Raw genomic sequence first — 21,619 nt, 5'->3', positions numbered from 1 at the left:
CATCGGTGGGAATTAAAGACAAACACAGTTATGGGATCAGGAGGGCTGCCCTCTAATGAGGTGCAGCCTCAAATGGCTTCAACACCTTTATTATGTAGTGAGTAACAAACAACTGGTAAGAAAGTGAGGGTGATACAAAGTAGTTCTTCCCAGGCTGCACAAACACACTTTCAGCGTAAACATCCTGCCTCCTGCATGAGCTCAGACCTTTGTAACTATCTTAATTTTGGCTCCCCACAGGAACCTGTGGGGAGGGTTGAGTCCTTGGCTCCAGAGCCTCAGGCTACGTGGACCATGTCCAGACACATAGCGGAATATCCAGGGTGATTGTGGGGAGGGTTGAGTCCCTGACTCCAGACCCTCAGGTGGCGTGGACCATGTTCAGACATGTCACCGGCTCCCAACATTTACCAACAAATGAATGTTGCTGTGAATGTTAATAACAATAATTATTTTACTTAAGGCTTTTCTCAAAACCTATGTATATAGCCCAAATGTTAATAATTAATAAGATGTATAACATAACATTTTGTTTAATCAATAATACTTTTTTTATGTTTTAATCTATCTTTATTATTTAAAGCATGACATATGTCCACTTTTCCCCCCATTGATCCCCTCCACACTGCACCCTGCCACCCAGTCCATCACCAAACTATTGTCTGTGTCCATGGCTTATGCATACATGCATATAAGTTTTTAGGCTAATCTCTCCCCACCCACCTACACCTGCATTCCCTCTGAGATTCATCAGTTTGTTCCATGCTTCTATGTCTCTGGATCTATTTTGCTCATCTGTTCATTTTGTTCATTTGATTCCACAAATGAATAAGATTATGTAACACTTGTCTTTCTCTGACTGGCTTATTGCACATAGCATAATACTCTCTAGATCCCACCATGCTGTCTCAAAGGGATCCTTCGTCTTTAGAACTTCATAGTAGTTCATGGTGTAAATGTTTAAGAAGATGCTTCATATTATTTCAATCTTTGTGAACTTGTAGAGACTTGTTCTGTGTTTTAACATGTCATTTATCTTTGAAAATGCCCCATGTGTACTTGAGGAGATTATATATTCTGCAACTTTGGGGTGAAATGTTCTGTAAATGTCAATTAAGTCCATCTGATCTATGTATCACTTAGAATACTGTTTCCTTCTTGATTTTTGTTTAAAAGATCTATTCAGTAAAGTCAGTGGTTTGGTAATGTCCTCTAGTCTGACTGTATTGCTGTCCATCTCTTCCTTAAAGTCCTCCAGAAGTTTTTGTGTGTTTTTTAGCCTCTGTGAGTCTTTTGATCTGAGGTGGGTTTCTTGTAGACAGCATATATTTGGGTCTTGTTTTCTTATCAATTCAGCTTCTACACCTTTTTATTGGATCACTTATTCCAGTTATATTAAAGGTTGTTATTGATAGGTAGTTATCTATTGCCATTTTATTTTGTTATGCCTGTTTCTCATTCTATTTCAACTTCTTATTATAGAAGCCACTTTAACATTTCTTGAAATGCTCGTTTGGTGGTGATAAACTCTTTTAGCTTTTTTTTTTTCTTTTGGTGGGAAGCTCTTTATTTCACCATCTATTTTGAATAATAGCCTTGCTGAATAGAATAGTCTTGGTTTCAAATCCTTGCTTTTGTTACCTTGAATACTTCATGAATTCACTTCTGGCCTGTTGAGTTTCTGATGAGAAACCATCTGACAGCTTTATGGGAGTTCCTTTGTAGGTAACAGATTTTCTCTTACTAACTTTAATATTATCTGTCTTGAATTTTTGGTATTTTAATTATGATGTGTCTGGGCTTGGGCCTCTTTGGGTTCTTCTGGCTTGGGACTCCCGGTGTCTCCTGAACTTGTGTGACATTTTCTTTGACCAGGTTAGGAAAGTTTTCTGCCATTATTTCTTCACACAGGTTCTCTAACCCTTGCTTACTTTCTACCTCTTCTGGTACTTTTATGATGTGAATATTGCTACTTTTTATGTTGTCCCAGAGCTCCCTTAAAGTGTCTTAACTTTTAATTGTATTTTCTTTATGGTTCTCTGAGAAATTTTTTTCTACCCTGACTTCTAATTTGCTGATCTGATCCTCAGCATTCCCTAATTTGCTGTTTATTCCTTCCATTTTTAAAAATTTAACTGTGTTTTTTTATTTTCTTCATAGTTTCCATTTTTCTCATGCTGTTGAGCACCCTTATGATAAATATTATAAGCTCTATATCTGATAGATTGCTTATATCCATTTCATTTAGCTCTTTTTCCTGGAGAATTCTTTTGTTTTTTTATTTGGGGCTTATCCTTTTGTATTTCCCTTTTGACTGCCTATTTGGATTTGTTTGTATGTATTAGGTAGATCTGCTAGGACTCCAAGTCATTTGATGGACTCTGTTGCAGACCAATGTCAGACCTGTTTGTGACTGGCCTGTTTGAGTACCCTGTTAGAAGCTTTTTGAACGCCACAGCGTGTGGTTCTCTCTGCTGGGGCTGGGTGAATTTGGGAAGGGCCAAGATGTGCACCAAGTTTTACACCAAGTTTTACTTTTCCAAGCCCTGGGTCCAGAAGCAGATCAGATCAAGACTCAAAGCACCTCAAGGCTAATTGTTATTCAGTCTCTTAATGAGCATCAGGCTATAGAAACTCTACTGGGTGAGGTGAAAAGTTTTCCAACAGGGTGGGGCAATTTCTCCCCCTCCCCCAGGAAAAAGCTACTTGGATGGTAAAAATCTGTCTGACAAAGCTATCCTTTGACATATGGGGGCACAGCATCCAGATAGGTGCTTTGAGCTCCATTTCCCCACGCCAGCAATCCTGGACTCTTCTCACATAGCTCTAGTCTATTTTTCCCTACCTCTGCTGGAATCCAATGTGAATGGCTGCAGAGGAAACTTTGTGCATTTGCCCTTTAAAAGGCTTCCTACATTTCTTTCTAGCCATCTTCCCCTGGCAGACAGATACCCCACTGCTTTGCACAGCCAGATGTTATATGGGTACCTTTCTCAGTTCTGGTACTCTGGACTATGAAGGCCAGCTTGGGGTTTAGGCCCCAGAGTCCTTAGTGGGAAGCTCCCACAGCTAAGATATCCCTCCAGACCTTCAGCTTCTGCCTGTGGGTGCCCAGCCAACTCTCTCACACCTCTGCATTTTCTAACAGTCTCTCTGCAGTCTCCACTTTACATCCTTGGTTATGAGGGTGCTCTCCAGCTAGTCTTCAGTTAGTTATTCAGAATGGCTTTTGTTTATTTTAGTTCTAATTCTAGTTTAGTACTGGAAGAATGTCAAGATAGTTTCCACTCAATCTGCCACCATCTTGGTATCTCAGTAATACTCTACTTGTGGTTTCTCTTTTAAAATAAAAATAAAAAATATATACTATAAAAAGTTAAGAAAGTAGTATTCAGAAAAAAATTCTATATATAAACCCCAAAATCTAATTATAAAGATATACCTACCCTGTAACCAAACAAAGACTACTAACTATACTAATTCCAACAAAAACTACAATGCCTATAAAAGCATGGCCCTCTATAACTACTACTAAAGACACACAAAAATTTTCTTATAAAGCTCTTATTATCCTCCTGGCCTCTGGAGAAATTATAATTTACAGTATGTTCTTAGTCTTGGCCCCAGTTTTTTAAAAATTATAACTTCCAATTATACAATTAACAATAATCAAATGAATAACAACACCTAATTATTTCCCAGGGTAAATAAATGTGTCACAATAAATATAAACCTATCTCAGATTATAAAAATTAAAAAATGTATATCATAACTGTTAGACATGAGTAAAGCAAGGATGATTGGCCAGGTACAAAAACTCACCAGGGCAGAAAGCCCTAGATGCCTAGCAAGGGGAAAAACTAGGAAAACAAGAACTGTATCCCCAGGGTAACTTATCTTCTTTTGACATATTACTGGTCATGCAGTTTAGTCCCCTGATCTTTTCCTTCCAAATATAATACCTAGGCCTCAGTTGTAATTCAGCTCCAGGCCCAGAAAAGCAGCAAAATCAGATAAGTGTTTGTTGTGGCTGCCTCAGGAGTAGATACATTGACTAATAACCCCTTGACACCAATTAATCAGTGGAGACTACGACCCTGAAGGAGCACACCTGGAAAGATGATGAATATTCATTCTGTTGAGACACTCCCCTGAGACCTCCCCTAAGATTTCAACCTGCGGGAAATAAATAAATATTTTAGGACAAAGGACACTGTTTGAGGTCCCCACCTGGAAAGCATGCCAGGGTCATCTCTATCCCCTGTTTCCCTCTAAGAGGACTCCAGGTAACTTGCAACCAGGGGAGCAATGGGCAGCAGTAACTTGTATTGGGCTTACCCCCTGCACCTGTCTCCAAGGTCCCTTTTTCTCTCTGACTTCTCACTGAAGCAAAGCAGCCCATCCTAGGTTTTCCTGTTCTATGCACCTTCCTTGTTTCACTGTCCCATGTATATTTTTGCTGCCATCATGGACCCAATACACCTTGACTCAGTGTTGTATAGTCCTTCCCTTTGGATATCTCCATCCTCACACCATTTTCCTTAAATAAATTCAAGTTTTCCTTATTCACCATCTGACATGGCTACTTAGCGTTCACACACTATGGATTTTAACCTTTCAATATCCTCAAAGTATTGTAGGGAGTGGGAATGGCACTGGATATTAGGCCCATAGAGTCAGGTGGGGCCTGGGTTCTGCGACCTCAGAACTTGGGTTCTCGCTAGGAAAGAATTCAGAGTGAAGACCCAAACTACAAGAGAGCATTTATTTGGTAAAATTACAGAGGTGTTCTAGAAGAAATAGGCTTAGGAAACATAGTTATAGAAGCAAAGGGTGGGCCCTAGGAGCTTGGGGCTGAGGAAGCCAATGGTAATGTGCCTGAGGGGTTGGGGTGTAGAGAAAGGAAAGAGCAAAGACAAAGGCATGGGCTGCTCACGGGAGGGAGAGTGCTGGGTCCTCAGTCCTAATGGTTTTATCTTAGGGAAGGTCCCAGGGATAGAACTAATTATAATATTCAGCACAATTCCAGGTATGTGCTTTCAGGGGTGTGGCCTCCACAGATTAATTGGTCACAGCCAAGGTGGGGGACAACACTCAATGCAACTTTTCCTAAGGTCAGTCATAGCTGGTTTTGCTGCTTTTCTGGGCCTGGAGCTGGAATACAATTGAGGCGTAGATGTTAGCTTTAGGGAGGAAAGGGTAGGGGTTCCAAACTGCATGACTTATGCTAGGGGAGGAAATACCACCCTGGGGGTGAGGTCCCAGCCACTCTACAATTGTCATTTGCTAGGCATCTGTGGATTTGCACCTGGTGCTTTCCACCCTGGTGACTTGCTGTACCTGGCCCATTATCCTTGCTCTGCTCATGTGTGTCTAATTTTCCATCAAAAAACTATAAATAAATGTTCTACTAAATACAATATATGAAAAAGTAAAACAAGCAACAAAACCTAAATAATAATAACTTACAGGTTTAAAATAATCCAATAATTTTCCTAATAAAAACCCATAATACCTGTCTCCCATTTACTTGCCTTTCACTTAAAAATAGAATTGGCCTTAACTTTTGTTCAAGGTTACAGTCTTGCCCCTTCTCTACTGGTCCATTTTTTAACAAGATAAAAACTAACATTAAGACTTCCTAAAAATAAGCCTTTCTAATACTGTGGGACCTCATTATCCAATCTAAATGTTGGTAATTAATGCATCCTTTGGGTTAATTTACAACCAAAAGAAAAATATGTGAAGAAAAAGGGACCACATTATTAGTTAACAATCTCAGGGAAATCCTGCAAACCCAAAGGTGTAAAATAACATCCCCCAAAATCTAAAATTAAAGTTGTTTAACTGAAAGCAACTTATGACAAATAATCATGTCCTAGACTAAAATCTTCCCTGACAAAAGTCCATCTTTACCTTAACTGAGCCTGCCTTTTGTCTTTTACATCTAAAATAAGATACCTTTGAAATATCAGAATAACTCCCCTTTTCTGGGCCCCTCAGGGCACCACCAATACACTAACTAGGGACAACAAATTCTCTCGTTATTTTAATCATGTTAATTATTAACTATCCTTCACCCACTTATATAAAAATGTATCATTTTATTTTTTACCCAATCCCACAAAATTTTCCACTTTTCTTTCTCCTATCTTCCTAATCTATCACCAGTGACTTTCATAAAACCCTCATACATCTTCTTTATCATTTATAATATATGAAATAAGATACAAAAGTGCCTTTCTCTGGGGCATTATCTCAATGCATTAAAATTTTCCTTCTTGGAAAATATCAACAGACAGTTTGATTCATAAACACAAAAATTCTTCACAGGTTTGAATAGTTCTAATGTTAACAAGAGTTTGTAGTTTTTTTCTTTGAGGCCACAGATATCTTTTGTCTGAAAAGTTGGTGAGGATGTTTAAAATATATGCAGAAATTCAAAGATTAAGTAAACCCTAAGTATATCATGTTAAGAGGTTCCTTTAACATGATATAAATATAATAATGATATTAATATAAATTTATGATATGTTAAATGAGGTTGCCCACCTCCCAGTTTCACTAAGAACAAATGTATCCCTTTTTAAACATAATCCCAAAAGGGGAAAAATTTAATACCTTAATGTTTAACAAGATTTGAAAATTTTCTGAATCTTCTTCAGAGTATTTTGATTGTGAACCAATAGTAAATGCAATTCTTGCTACAATATAGATTTCTTGTATTTTTAAATATTTATCTTATTGAAAAGAGCTTTATCTTGCCATAAAAAGGGAAAGCAACTGGTAAAGGAAAACTCGGTCTAAAATGGCCAACAGGCTCCCCCCCACACACTTCTCCTATTGCCATCCTGCTATGTTCCCGCAGGCGCCAAAACAGAAAGTGATTTTCCCCTTCCTAAGTAAGGTATAGCTGCCACATAGGCATGTATGGTATATAACTCCTTGTTGCCCTGTTGTGCTCGCGGGATGGGAAGAAAACTCAAGATATGGAGAATGTAAAATTTAGGTGGAGATGCAGAAGGTTGAGGCTCTAGAGGCGCTGCAACAACCCTCCTCTCCATCCAGCAATTTTTATTGTGAGCTACAGAAAGGCAGGTATGAAAGATAGTGGTCAGTAGAAACCATAAAATGCAAAAGAACAAATGGCTTTGTTTTGTGCTAATGCTTCACATTTGTTCTTAAGGCCATAACTCTCCTGGGGGCAAGCTTCCCAGAAAGATAAAGATCTGTTTTCAGTTCCTGGCAGAAATGTTTCCATCGTTTTCAAGGGGATTTCTGCAATTCTGGGGAAGCTTGCTACCCAACTCCTTTCAGAGTTTGTTTCTTGTTTTCTGGCCTTTTCCTACATTGCCTGATTGTGCTCTGGGATTAGACTTAGGAGTTAAACTCCTCTGGGCCTGCTAGCATAAAATAAACCTCCTAAACCCTGAGCATCCTTTCCATAAGATGAACGTCTTGGGTTCCACAATACAAGCATGCACAGTTGAAAAGAATTTCTGTTTACACTAAGAAAATTTAAGTTAGGCCCAATACCTTCACATGCAACACTATTACTAAACATTGTCATTTCTATTATGTCTTAAACAGAAAGATTTCTAAATTCTGGAAGTGGATTTGAATGCCAGTTTTGCTTTTTGAACTAAACCAGTGCCCAATATTTCAAAACACTTAATCATGCCAATTCTTAAACTGAGGTCAGCTAATTATCTTTATCTAAAGGAATATTTTCTTATCTTTATGACAAGCTGGTGATTACAGTTTAAGGCCAGGTGCCAGCACTGAACTCCTACCTACAAGGGGATTTCAAGGCACTACCTTTACTGATGTTTGCATTTCAAAAAGAAGGTTGAAAGGCCATTAAGTAAGACCTTTCTGGTTAAGATGCTGCCCAAGAGGCTTAATTAGGTCTTTCAAAAATTTACATACATTTCAATGCATCCAAGAAAGAATTTTAAAAGTTTTTTAAAGGAAATGTTCCAATAAAAAGGAAGTGTAAGAGTCATTTTTTTATTAGACAATAAAAGAAACAGCAATTTTTTCCATAGTCTCACAAAAAGTTTCTGGACAAACATGAAGAACATCTTTAAATGCTACCAAACACAGGTCTAGACTGGCTTCATTTGTTTTCACAACACATTCTTGTTTGTTAGTTTTCCTAATTTAATCTACCAGTTAGGTCTCATTTAATTGAAGATGCCTGCAGAATTTTTTGATTTTATGAATCAGCACAGGGACTTTAAAGAACACCAGGTAAAACTATGTATAACCTAGGAATTCTGTGGAGAAACAGTAATGAGGGAACACTTGCTCAAGCAGAAAATAAAGCATATATTTACAACTTAACTGTTGCTACATGCACTTATTTTATGGCTAAAATTTAAGGCAAATAATTCCAAATTTTGCTCAGCATGTATGAAAACTTCATGCACTGCTGGTATCATCATGAAACAGTATAAAAAGTCTAGAAAATTGTTGGTAAGTTTTGAACAGATTTACCCATACACTTATTATATTACTCAGAAATTATACTCCCAAGTATTATTGGCCCAAGATTACTGAGAACATGTTCACTAAGAGACTTGAATTTGTTCAATTCACCTTTATTAATAAAATCCTCAACCCCCAAATAACCCAAATATCCATTCAAAAAGAGTTTACATCAAATGTAAAAAAAACAACAACATTGTACAAACATTATTTATACAAACAGTAAACTGGGCAAATGAAGACACAACAGAATTTGTACTTTATGGTTCTGTGTATATGAAGTTTAAGCTCAGGCAAAACTAAACTCTCATGGCAGAAATTATGCCACTGATAAGAGAAACTGACTGCAAAGTCGTACAGGAAACTTTAAGGGTTGAATAAATGATATAAATATTCCATTACCTAAATTTGGATGGTTGTCACTCAGTTATGAGCATTTGTTAAAACTCATCCACCTGGAAATTTAGGGTTGGTTCATGATATCTCTTGAAGATTATACTTGACTTTTTTCTTTAAGTAACCTAACATGAAATCAAGTAGTAATTAAATTATTAAAAGTATTAGAATTATTTCTCAAATTAAAGCATCAGAAACAGATCTATGCACATACAGAAAATAACAGAAAACTTACATGGTTGGGAAGCTTATTGCCTGGTTCAATGGTTAATGAATGAATATCTATTTAAATATATTAATGATGGTTTTCTAAATTAGCCTACCACTAAGATATTTTAAATAGAGCAATTATTTTCATATTAATAATGACTAATAGGCCTTTACCACTGCCAACCTGAAATTATTTACTCTTCAGAGTATCCCAGAGAGGCAGATTTGGTTATTGCTTTATTTATTATTTTTATTTATTCTTAGTAGTTAAATGTGAGAAAACAGGATCAGTAAATTGTTCAGGGTCAAGCCTAGCAAGTAGCACAGAAGGAAGTCAGATACAAACTGCATCTAGAGGCCATGCCCCCTGCCCCACTGAATATATTTTAAATGTTGTCATTTTAAAATATAGTAAGTATATATTAGAAAATATAAGAATATTTGCTGTCATACTTGCTTTAATAATACACTTGATTAAAAAAAACTTGCTAAAACAGATTTTATGTGTATATGTGGACTAATTTCTTTTCTGGCTTATATATACACCTCAGAAATGCATGTAAGTGTTTCTCTGATGGACATATATATAAGTATACAAAGGACAGTTATTTGTTATACCTAAAACCAGAAGTTTCCACTCATGTGTCCATCAAAAATGTAACAAATTACACAGGGCAATTCAAAAACAAAAAACTGAATGTCACTGATATTGTATTAAGAGGAAAAAAAGCTAGAAATAATACTTTGTATTTTTATTTATTTGAATTTTAAGAAAAAGAAATTGAATTATGGTGATGAAGGTCAGAGCAGAGGTCAGAGCAGAGGCTATTTTGAGTCATGTTTAAGAAGAGATTTTTAAATATGTATTGTGTCAGGTGGGTGGGTTTGATATTTATAAGGGAAGAACACTTAGTAAGTTATATAATGCCTAATCACTGAACCTAATATGATATTGCATGTTAACTGTAATTGAAAAATTAAAAATAATTAAAAAGTTAAAAAAAGTGAAAATACAACCAACGTATTGGAAGAATATACCTCAAATATCTGATAATATATACAGCCTGTACAAGGAACAGTTGTAACTCAACAACAATAAACACAAATACCCAATTAAATATTAAGAGCTGAAATAAACATTTCTCCAAAAAGATACCCAAATGGTCAACATCTTTGCACTAGTCATTAGGAAAATGCAAATTGAAACCACCATAAGATACCACTTAACCCCACTGGAATGGCAATAATAATTAAAAAAAAAAAAAAAAAAAGGTGGGGGAGTTGGGGTGCAAAATAACAAATGTTAGCAGGATATTGGAACACTCATATATCCCTGGTTGGAAAATGAAGGTGTAGCCACTGAGAAACAATTTGGAAGTTCATAAAAAAGACATGGAATTATCCCCAAATTCCACTCCTAGGTATACACCTTAAAGAGTTTAAAACAGATATCAAACAAAAACCTGTCCACAAATGTTTATAGCAACATTATGCATAATAGCTAAATGGTGAAAACAACCTAAATGTCTACCACCATTTGATTGGATAAATGAATGATACAAAGGGATATAATTCAGTTATAAAAAGAAATAAAATACTGATACATGCTACAACACAGATGAGTCTCAAAAATATTATGCATAATGAAAGAAGCCAGACATGAAAGGTCAAATGTAGTATGAGCCTACTGATATCTAAGTGTCCAGAAAAGGCAAATCCATAGAAAGAGAAAGTAGATCAAGGATTGTCAGAGAGTGGGGAGTGAGTGCTAACAGGTGATAGATTTCATTTTGAGGTGATGAAAATGTTCTAAAGTTAGATAGGGGTGATGGTTGCACAACCTTGTGAATATACTAAAAGCTCTGAATTTGTACACTGTAAAATAGTGAATTTTATGGTATGTGAATTATACTTCAATAAAAAAGAGCATTTATTTTAAAAAGGGAGGCATTAAATATAAAACACTAATATATAGAATACATATAAATCATTTTAAGTACACTCTAGGTAGTTTTTAAAAAGATTATTGCAATATATATTTCTCATTTATATGGCACAAATCTCAGATTAAGCAAAATTGTTTTTGGAATAAACTAGTCTGCAAAGTTAACTCATGTTTTATCATGAATTTGCTTTAAAAAAGATGACATTTAGTTCAAAATATATACTACCTTAGTATTTCATTATTTGATGTGTTCTTTAAAAATTTTGGAATATATTCATTGGAAAGATGATTTTGATATATGCTATATATTTTTACCATTGGTTTATTTTTATTCTAAAAGTAATGCTTCTTGAAACATTGCCAGTTTTCAAGGTTAGCCTATCTATATACAAATTTTGTAATGCTTTTGGTTTAAATTTTCATTGACATCTCATCAGAGTAACCAGATTGGCTCTCTCGCATTCTAGCCCTTCATTTCCACAACCTCAATGGTTCATTCTATCTGTATTTTTCCTCCGATAAATTTAAAAGTTAGGCAGCAATGGAAAGAAGTGCGTTGATATTGTCAAAAGTAATTTTTCAGAAAAAGAGGCAAAAGCATGCATCTCATACAGATATATATAAAATAAATGATTACAAGTTAAATTAAGATTTTATTTTACTAGATAGCTGTTATGATAGGTTCAATGTGGCATCAAAGCATGGAGATTTGTGAGGAGTCACCAAATTGAATTGCAAATGGCAGTAAAACTGGTTTTTCCACATCAGAGAGGAAAGGTAATGTGAACTATGAAAGACAGAATTTATTTATCTGTGAGTAAATAATCTGCAATTTACAAAAATTCACAAAGTAGCTGAGAGGCCAATGAACAGGCCAGAAGCTAGAGGTTTTCCACTGAAATGCAGCATTTTTTTTTCTATAGCACAGTACTTGTGTATTTCACATCATTATATTTCTGAGTTATAGTATTTAAAATAGAGAGTAAATATTATTAACCTATACTGGCGATTATTAGAATATCAATATACACGTAAAGACATTTAGTGGCCAATCTCTAGGACAAGTAAAATTAGGTATAAAAATTGTTCCATTAGTAGAACAAATCCTGGAACTCAGTTTCGGTGGTATTAAGATACGTTCTTATCAAATTAGCAGTTTCAAACAGTCATACACACAGGTTGAATTCAGAATGTCATAATTCTTTATGTTAAACATGTTTGCACTCATTTTTAAATTAAGTAACAGGTAAAATAATAGTTCAATTGAGATGAATAGGCGCTTTCATCCTCCTGTTACCGAGAGCCAAGGATATCGATATCGAAAGTAAACGACAGAAGGTCGAGACTGTAAGTTATGATAAAAAGGGAACCTCTGCGTACCCAATTACGCGATTGTCTCACAGGCCTGTGAAGCTGCGGCCCTGCTCCTGTCGCAGCACCGAGCTGACTCTATTCATGGGTTGCAAGCGGCTTAACTGGTCCTCCATTCGTGAGTGTGTGGTCGTAGTAGAGATGCGGCTGTATGGGATAGGGTGCAACCGCCCCTCCACATGGATCCGGCTGCATAGTATTGAAGAGGAAATCTGCGGGGTGCGATATGTCACTTTTCGGTGGTATGTTGACCTTCCGACGAGGTCTATATTTGTAGTCCGGGTATTTCTCTCTGTGCTCGTCACGGAGCCTCAGTGCCTCCTCGAAGAACGGCCATTTTTCGGTTTCTGTAAGCATTTTCCACTGGTTTCCCAGACGCTTGCTGATTTCTGAGTTTTGCATTTTGGGATTTTCTAGAGCCACCTTGCGCCTCTGGTCTCGAGACCACAGCATGAATGCATTCATGGGTCTTTTGATGCGGTCCCGGCCCTTGTCGCTACCATTTCCTCCTGTTTCACACCGATAATTTGAGCTAGGATTGCCCATCCATAGTAGGGAAGAGGTTTCCCCAAAAGCCAGGATAGTTTGTTGCTGTACCACTGGATTGTAATCATCATCGCTGTTTATTACTCTGAACATAGCAAAAGCATGTGATAGATTACACCATTAATAAACAGAAGTGGCAAAATTATAAGGTTTAACTTCTGATTTCGTTTTACTATTGAAACCTTTTTTATAGTTGAGACTTCATTACTCTAACTTTTGTGATAAAATATTTATTTCTCCGCCCCCAGCACCACCCCCGTAACTCTCCGCAGCTGTAGGCCAAACCCACCCACCCGCCCACTCATTACCAGGCAAAACTTCTTAATCCATAACAACAGGCTGCGTATGCACTCCACACCTAATCTTCGGAACTGAACGTTCTGAATCCTGAAGGCAGACTTCGAAATTTTAATAAAGTATTTTTGTGTAATAAAATCAGAAAAAACTTTCCCCATATCATATGCAAAATGGGAGTAACAACCATTGATTGCACTGAATGTAGCTTATTGAAAGTAAAAATAGTCTCACCAATACTGAACCATGACAAAATTTCTGAGAAAATAGAAATGTTTCTTGTATTACATGCAAATAATCTACATAACCAAATGCGATTTGTACAATAAATATTATGATGAATTAATATTACAAGTTCCAAACAAGTGTTACTTTATTCAGTCAAAAGATAATATGAATATGATAATTAGTATTCTCATCTAAGACAGTTTTGAAGATCCAAATAAAGTGGGAATTAAATTATTTCTTGACCTAATTTAAAGCAAATATCTTAATATAGAATCATATGTTTAAATTACACTGAAACACAAAAGCAAATTTTGTAGATCTGGAAGTTGTTTACTATATGACAAAATAATATACTGCCTCAAAATCGAATTTAAAAGGAACAAAGTATACTGCAACATGGATGCACCTTGAAAACATCATCTTGGGTGAAAGAAGCCAGGCACAGAAGGCCACATGCTAACTGACTCATATTTCATTTATATGAAATATCCAGAAAAGGCAAATACATAGATAGTGACAGGAAACAGATTAGTGGTGGTCAAAGACTGGATTAGGGGGAGAGGGTTTGGGAATTAACTTGCTAAGGGGTGCATCTTTTCCATCTGGCCTAGTGAAGTGTTCTGGAACTAGATACAGGTGATGACTACACAACATTCTGATTATACTTCAGGCTACTGAGTTGCACACTTTAACTAATTAAAATAAATAAAATGAATTTTATGCTATATATCATATAAATTATTTAAAAAACAAACAAACAAAAACAGGAGGCAAATAGGACCTCATAGTTATCTATATCTTTATATGAAGTGGTTACTAGGGAGAGTCATTTGTGGGAGAGGGCAGTCAATAAAGTTAAATTTTTAAAAAGGAGATTTGTTTGTGAACCCACAGCTATTGGAATAGTGCTTGGCATATAGTAGGTTATTGAAATTTTTCTCCAAAGTTTTAATTAATAAAAGAGATATAGCTTTACCTTCGGAGAAGAAAAGATAACTGGTATTTCACTTTTTTAAAAAGGACATGAGTACTTAGAGTAACAATGTTTCATGCAAAAGTAGAGAAGAGGGCAAGAGGGAGGCATGCTATATCTCTGTAAGATGATATCAGTAACCTACCTAATGTTTCTTTCAGTACATTTATGATGGTTCAGAACCAGGGCTGATTCTTAGTTGCTATGGCCAGGTACAAGATTTAATGCTTCTTGAAATATTGATCTTTTCTACCAGAGAGTAAAAATGTGCTTCCCCACCCTCCCACCCCCACTCTTCTAACCCCCAGCTCCTGGGTAAGTAGCACATGATTCCCATCTCTCAAATTTAGTAAATAATAGGTTGACTCTTTTGTCTTATATTACTACACTTTTTTTTATTCATCAATGATAATGTCCCAATTGTTGTTGAATATCAAACAGACTCACAAGCAACCTTAAGTGGTAAAAAGTGACATGGTCCTGTGAATGTTAAATTCAACTGGAATTAACTAAAAGCAAAGATTGCCAAACTAACAAACTCATTATATCTTTTGGTGAAATTACTGCAGGAAATTAGAAAAATGCTCAAGAAACTTTAGATTTGAGTAAGTACATACAGACTCACTCTGGTTCCTTTTCAAGTCAGAACTAAAGTGAATGAGACCTGAAAAATAATTTCAAATATTCTAGTAAAACCAATTGCATTTGGGGTACACCTACATACTTTATTTTCATTGGTTAAATGGCCTCTAGTAGAATTAATTTTAATTTCTATAGTGAATAGAGCACAGCTCAACACCATCTACAGAATAAAACACACAAAATTTTACATGAATAATTCATAAATATTTTCTCCTCTAAAAAATTAAATTAAATCAGTACATGCTCAAATTAAGGAATGGATACAATAAAAATTACATGAATATTACTCCATTTGTTCTTTCTAATTTTATCAGAACATTCTATTCAAAATGTTATCAGGCAGGGGGCCTGGACTTGAGAGGGTTTACCTAGGGCCAGCCAGCAGTGTGTGGGTTTTTCATGCAGGAAAGATTTCATGCATCTAAGTGACTATGAGGGTACATTGATTAAAGGTGGGGAGAGTGAAAAAGGAAGGAATAAGCACAGAAGAAGCAATAGGAGAGGGGGCAGGGCAGCTTTTATTCTTTGAAAATGCTTTAGCTCACTGGGAAATCAGAGAAAAGAGAGCATTGGAAACAAATTCAAGGGGTAAGCTTAAGATGAGCTGCCACTGCCAACTGCTACCCTGCTTGCAAGTCTAGTTGAAGTCCCTTAGAGTTTAGGAGATGCATGTCTTTGGGGAAGAAAAAGAGAGGGAAAAGCAGGGTTATGTATGCTCCCCAGAAGAGAGCTTACACTGGGTCATTTGTCTTGAAGTTTTTATTTCTGTCTTGCAGGTGGGAATCTTAAGGAAGGTCTCAGGCGAGGGCTCCAGCAGAATATTTATCAGTTTTCCAGGTGTGTTCTCTCAGGGTCATGGTGTCTGCTGATTGGGCAGTACCAGGCCATTAGTCAATTTAGCTGGTCCCGGTATCACCCAGTCCATTTTGCTGCTTTTGTGGGAGTGGAGCTGAAATACAACTGTGGCCTAGATTTTAACTCCAGGGAGGAAAGGTCAGGGCCTCTAAACAGCATGATCAGACATGTGAAAGGTCAGGGGGTCAAAATGTAAGAGAAGTGATATGTGAAGGGAGAAAATGTTATGCTGGGGACAGGGTCCTACTTTTCCCAGTTTTGTCCATTGCTAGGCACCCAGGGCTTTCTGCCCCGGTGACCTTCTCTACCTGGCCCTTTGTCCTTGATCTCCTCATGTCTGTCTAACTTTCTACCACAAAAGTAAAAACGTATGTGGTTATGAGGTAAATCCTGCAAATTGTATACCAGTTGTAGTTTACTAATATGTGGGGGAGAAAAACCATGTTTCTATACTCAAGCTTTTTAATTTCTTTTTTTACTAGACTAATAATCAAATAGACTGGAAATATTAGCAAAATAAAATAACCATATTTAATACATGCATATGTATGGGAACCCCAAAACACATGACCCCACATGTATGAGAAATTCAGAGACAGAAATGGAATTAGAGTGTATAAGACATCCTGAGCTAGAGATAAGATAATAAGAAAAACAGATATTTTGTATATAGAAATTTGCATTGACCCTAAGATAGGTTTAAAAGATGTTTTCTCTGATAACCTGTTATGGACAAGAACCCTAATTCAAATTCCTGAAATGAACACTGCCTTTAGCTCAAAGTAGTCTGCATACCACAAAGTACATCCTGAGGTGTCTTCTTGTGGACCTTCACAAATATAAATCCATGTATGTATGTAGTTATCTTACAGCTTCCCTATGACTAGTTCTAAAGACCTATTGGGACATAGGACACCAAAGTAAAAATCAATAAGTAAAAAAGTAGATAACAAGTACAGCTGCAACTTCTAAAAAGGTTCATGTATCAAAGAATGCTATCAAATAATGAAAATATTGCCCGGCGAGGCAAAGCTCAGTAGTTGAGAGTCGACTTAGGATCCAGGCGATAGGGGTTCGATTCCTGGTCAGGGCACATGCCCAAGTTGCGGGCTTGGTCCCCCAGTTGGGGGTGTGCAGGAGGTGGCCCATCAGTGATTCTCTCATCATTGATGTTTCTATCTCTCTCTCTCCCTCTCCTTTCCTCTCTCTGAAATCAATAAAGATATTTTTTAAAAAATAATGAAAATATTGACTAGAAAAATGTAAAATGTTAAGATCAATTAAAAATTGAATACCTGACTTCCTGTGGGACTTAAAAATCAAATGTTCCTTATGTTCTTTTTTCTTCTTAAAAAAAATCTTGCTGGTTTCTCAAAACAACTGATATCATTGTGATTGACTAGTTATTAATAACAAGAAAGGAGCAAAGGGAAGGCCAGACATTATAGGCATGCCATTTGGACAGCTTCACCAGAAAGCTGCATTGTTGCACTCCTCAGAGAACCACTATCACTGTCCGTCCAGCTAGAGATACTGGGGGAAGTGACTGGATGAAAGAAAGGATGTGTGCATATGCAGTATTGGCATGGCATAGGGATGATGCCTGTCAGTCAAACTTGGGGACAAAGATCACTGGCCAAAGTGGTCAGGGCCTCTATAAGTCCACAAAAATTTGGGAATATATATGCAAAGGAGTTCTCTCTCTTGTTGCTCTTGTGACTCTTGGCTCTCTTGCATAGTCCATGTGGCCCATGGCCATGCAGACCCCACATGCAATGGACTGATGGAATGCACTGAGAAACACAAACTAAACTAGGCTGATGTTGGATTAAAATCTGCTCCAACATGAAACAGAAACTTTGGACAGTGGCTCTGATTTTAGCTCTATCACAGGCAAAATAAGACATCTTCCTTGATAGGACTGCAGGAGAGGGACCTTGGAAACTTTCAGATTTGACTCCACAGAAATAAAACTTTCTACAATAACTCATCCTCATGTGGGAGCCCCTGGAAATTTTTATTGCATCAATGCTCCGAGAACCCCACTTCCGCTGGTAACACAACTATGGCCTTGGACTTAACTCATATTATTAAAATAAAAGATTATTTTAATGAGTTAGGTACAAATTAATGCTGAATTACTTCATTGCTTTGAGGCTTTAATAAAATAAGTTATATATAACTGATTCTCTTGAACATAATTCATGTCAGTGATATACCCTTTCCAGGGATTTACTAATTAATTAGAATAAAAAAAGAAGTGTTTAACAAATCTCATTGTTATTGTAACTGTTAATTGTTGACTTTTAGTTATCCTGTTCCTACCTATATAAAAGATGCATGTGTCTATCATTTTACTAATTATCTAAAAAAATATACTGTATAAATACACATCTACTGTATGTAGTCTACAACTTTATACTAATGCTTGTTTTGTCCTCCAACCATCAATTGCACACTGTCTTCTTTTAATTTATCATTTTGATCTTTCCAAAATAGAGGAGAATGCCTTTAAAAATGAAGATTTACTCTTAGAAGAAATATATGTACATATATTGGTAGAGCACAAAGCATTATTACTTGCTAGCCAGCACAAAGTATATAAACAGAAAGGTGACTGTATATGCAACTTTTCTTCTACCTTGAAACATACAGGGAGCTCACTCCATGCCTTTAACTTCTGATGTGCAATTGTGAGCTCATGTACTTAAGTCCTCTAGTCAGCTAAAATACTATTTGTGTTAGCTTGTTCCTTTTTATAAAATGAAGATCATTTTTGCTCTTCCTCTTTTTCAAAATCTCACTGTTCTTGTCCAAGGTCAACTATATTCTCCCTTCTCTAGTAAAACAGCCTTAGTTTAACAAACACTACTTTAAGAAAATGTTGTCACTAATGGTCCCTGAAAGTATTTTATTGTACTCTGTATACATTTTCCTGACTTTATTGTGTTAAGATTGGAGGCTGTTTTGATTCAGTTTTTAATTTTTAATGTGTAAGTATTTCTCAGTTTTATAATGAGGATTGTTATTTTCTTTAGTAATTTATATATAAAAGATATATCCTTCAGCTGAAATATGTTTCATAGATACTTTTACTAATTTTGACTCCCTATTTTCACTTATTGTTTTGTGGACAAAAAGGGACAACATACTAAACCTGAAAAGCTCAGGGGAGGCCTAACAAACTCAGATACCTAAATAATCACAAAGGATTGCCTGAAATTAAAACTTACTAACTAAAAGCAGTTTATAGTGGGTAGTCATGTCCTAGACCTGTATCTTCCCTGACAAAAGTCAGTCATTCCTTAAATAAGCCTGTTTGCACCTAGGACAATATAACTGATAGATTAATCTTTACAATAACAAAGTAACGGCCTTTCAATGGGTCCCTCAAAGCACAACCACTACAGCAGTGACCACAAATTCCCTCACTGTTATTGTTGTTAACTGTTAGCTATCTGTTCCTACCTATGCAAAAGATGCATGTGTCTGTCATTTGACTTTTTATCCAACTCCAGAGGTTCCCCTCCTTTGCTTTCTCCCACATTTCTAACCTATTACCAATAGATTTCATGTAACCTACTAACATCTGTTTTGATTGTAATATATAAAGCAGGGTACAGAGCTGCCATTCTGTGGAACATCTTCTCAATCTGTTGCGGAAACGGAGGCATTCACCTTATGGAAAGACCAAGTAGCACTTGCAGGCTCAGGGTTCAGGAGTTTTATTTTATGCTGGCAGGCCCAGAGAAGTCCAACTCCAAGGTCTGAGCCCAGAGCACAATTGGGCAAGGAGTTATATACTGTACATGCTTCTGCCTACATGGCAGCTATACCTTGTTTAGGGCAAGGAGAAGCCCTTTCTGTTTTGCTGCCTGTGGGAACACAGCAGGATGTCAATATGGGAAGCCCTGGGGGTGGGGGAGGGGAGATGACTGTCTGCCACTTTAGACCGTTTTACCCTATCAAATCCACTGAGATTTTGCTTCCCAACAATTGTCATCAGTTTGATTCAAATAAACTCATTAAAATTCTTACAAGTTTGGATGTTTCCAATGTTGACAATTACTAATTATTTTTACTTTAAAAATAGTTAAGTAAGAACAATAAATATAATGTGCACCCAAGTTTTGCCTTTTTTGAATGACAATAATTGCAGTATTTTACCAGCTAGAAAATTGTGCATGTATGTGAAATAAAAAAAATGAGGAATTGCAGCCTGGCTGGTGTGGCTCAATGGTTAAGCATTGACCTATGATCCAAAAGATTGGGGCTCAATTCCAGGTCAAGGCCCAGGTTGCAAGCTTGATCCCTAGTAGGGGGTGTGCAGGAGGCAGCCGATTAATGACTCTCCCATCATTGATGTTTCTATCTCTCTCTCTCCCTCCTTCTTCCTTCTCTCTGAAATCAATAGATATATTAAGAACAAAAAGGAAAATAAAGAGGAATTGTAGTCCTCTCATATTTTTATATTAGCCAATAAATATATCTTCCTTGAAATTTGACTAGAACTATGCTAAAATAATCATCTGAGTATAGAGATTAAAATGGTTATTTTTTTATCTGCCTAATCTCTTCAATAATGGTTAGTAGTTAATACTCGGCTGTGAAAATAAAATTAATTTTTAATTTTAAATACTTTAATTATAAATATTACATGATTCATGATTAATTCTTTTAATTCCCCTTATCCTTTTAATTATAACTAATTTCTCACTTCTAACATTACTTTTTAAATTAAATGTCTTATTTTATTTTGAAAAATGTTCATTTATTTATTATTTTTAAAATAGTTTTTTATCCTCACCTAAGGATACTTTTTTCATTGCTTTTCAGAGAGAGTGAAAGGGAAAGAGAGAGAAAGAGAAAGAAACATTGACGTAGGAAAGACACATCAATAGTTGCCTCCCACACAAGCTGCTACAAGAGCTGGGGATCAAGCCTGCAATCAAGGTATGTGCCCTTGGCCAGAATCAAACCCAGGACCCTTTAGTCTGCAAGCTAATGCTCTAACCACTGAGCAAAACCATCTAGAGCAGTTTTTTGATTTTTAGAGAGGAAGGGAAGGGAGAGAGAACAAAACATTGATGAGAGAGAAATATGGATCGGTTGCCTCCTACACACCCCCTACTAGGGATCGAGCCCACAACCCTGGCATGTGGTATTTACTGGGAATCAAACTGGCAACCTCCTTGTGCATGGGACAATGCTCAGCCAACTGAGCCACACTGGCTAGGACTAAATGTCTTTCTTTTTTTAGACTGGTAGTAAGGTATTTATTTTAAAAGCTTGTTAAATAAAAGTGTTTTCTGTTTTCAGTGTTCTCTTAGCAATGCCTTTTTACCTTTATAGCAAAGTTATGTGTATTCAAGCCTTGTGCAGATGTTTTTATGTGTGGGTATCTTTCCTCTAACCTCAGGATCTTCTAGATGGTCTAATAATCAAATAAACATGAGATAGGTTAACAAGAGAAAACAACCAAACTTAATTACACACATGCATTGGCACCCCACATGCATGAGAGGTTCAGAGACAGAAAGTTGAAAATAGGTATATAAAACATTTTCAGATGGAAACAAAGTAAAGCACCTTGATACTGCATAAGGTCATTGAAGGGAGAGCATGTTGTTTCAAGATAGTAAAAAGATAGGAAACTTCTAGGGTGGGAG

General features: G+C 36.4%; 1 protein-coding gene across 1 annotated transcript; it reads right to left on the bottom strand.

The window, feature by feature from the left end:
- Window positions 1-12,490: 12,490 nt before the first annotated feature.
- SRY (sex determining region Y) lies at window positions 12,491-13,051 on the bottom strand (the record flags this gene model as incomplete). Its single annotated transcript, XM_081126940.1, has 1 exon — window positions 12,491-13,051. The coding sequence occupies one exon, from the start codon at window positions 13,049-13,051 to the stop codon at window positions 12,491-12,493; it is 561 nt and encodes a 186-aa protein (XP_080983066.1).
- Between the last annotated feature and the right edge of the window lie 8,568 nt (window positions 13,052-21,619).

Source organism: Miniopterus schreibersii (assembly GCF_964146895.1).
Source record: "Miniopterus schreibersii genome assembly, chromosome: Y".
NCBI classification, from domain to species: domain Eukaryota; kingdom Metazoa; phylum Chordata; class Mammalia; order Chiroptera; family Miniopteridae; genus Miniopterus; species Miniopterus schreibersii.
The sequence above is the reverse complement of the archived record's forward strand: the minus strand, read 5'-3'. Positions and strand labels throughout refer to the sequence as shown.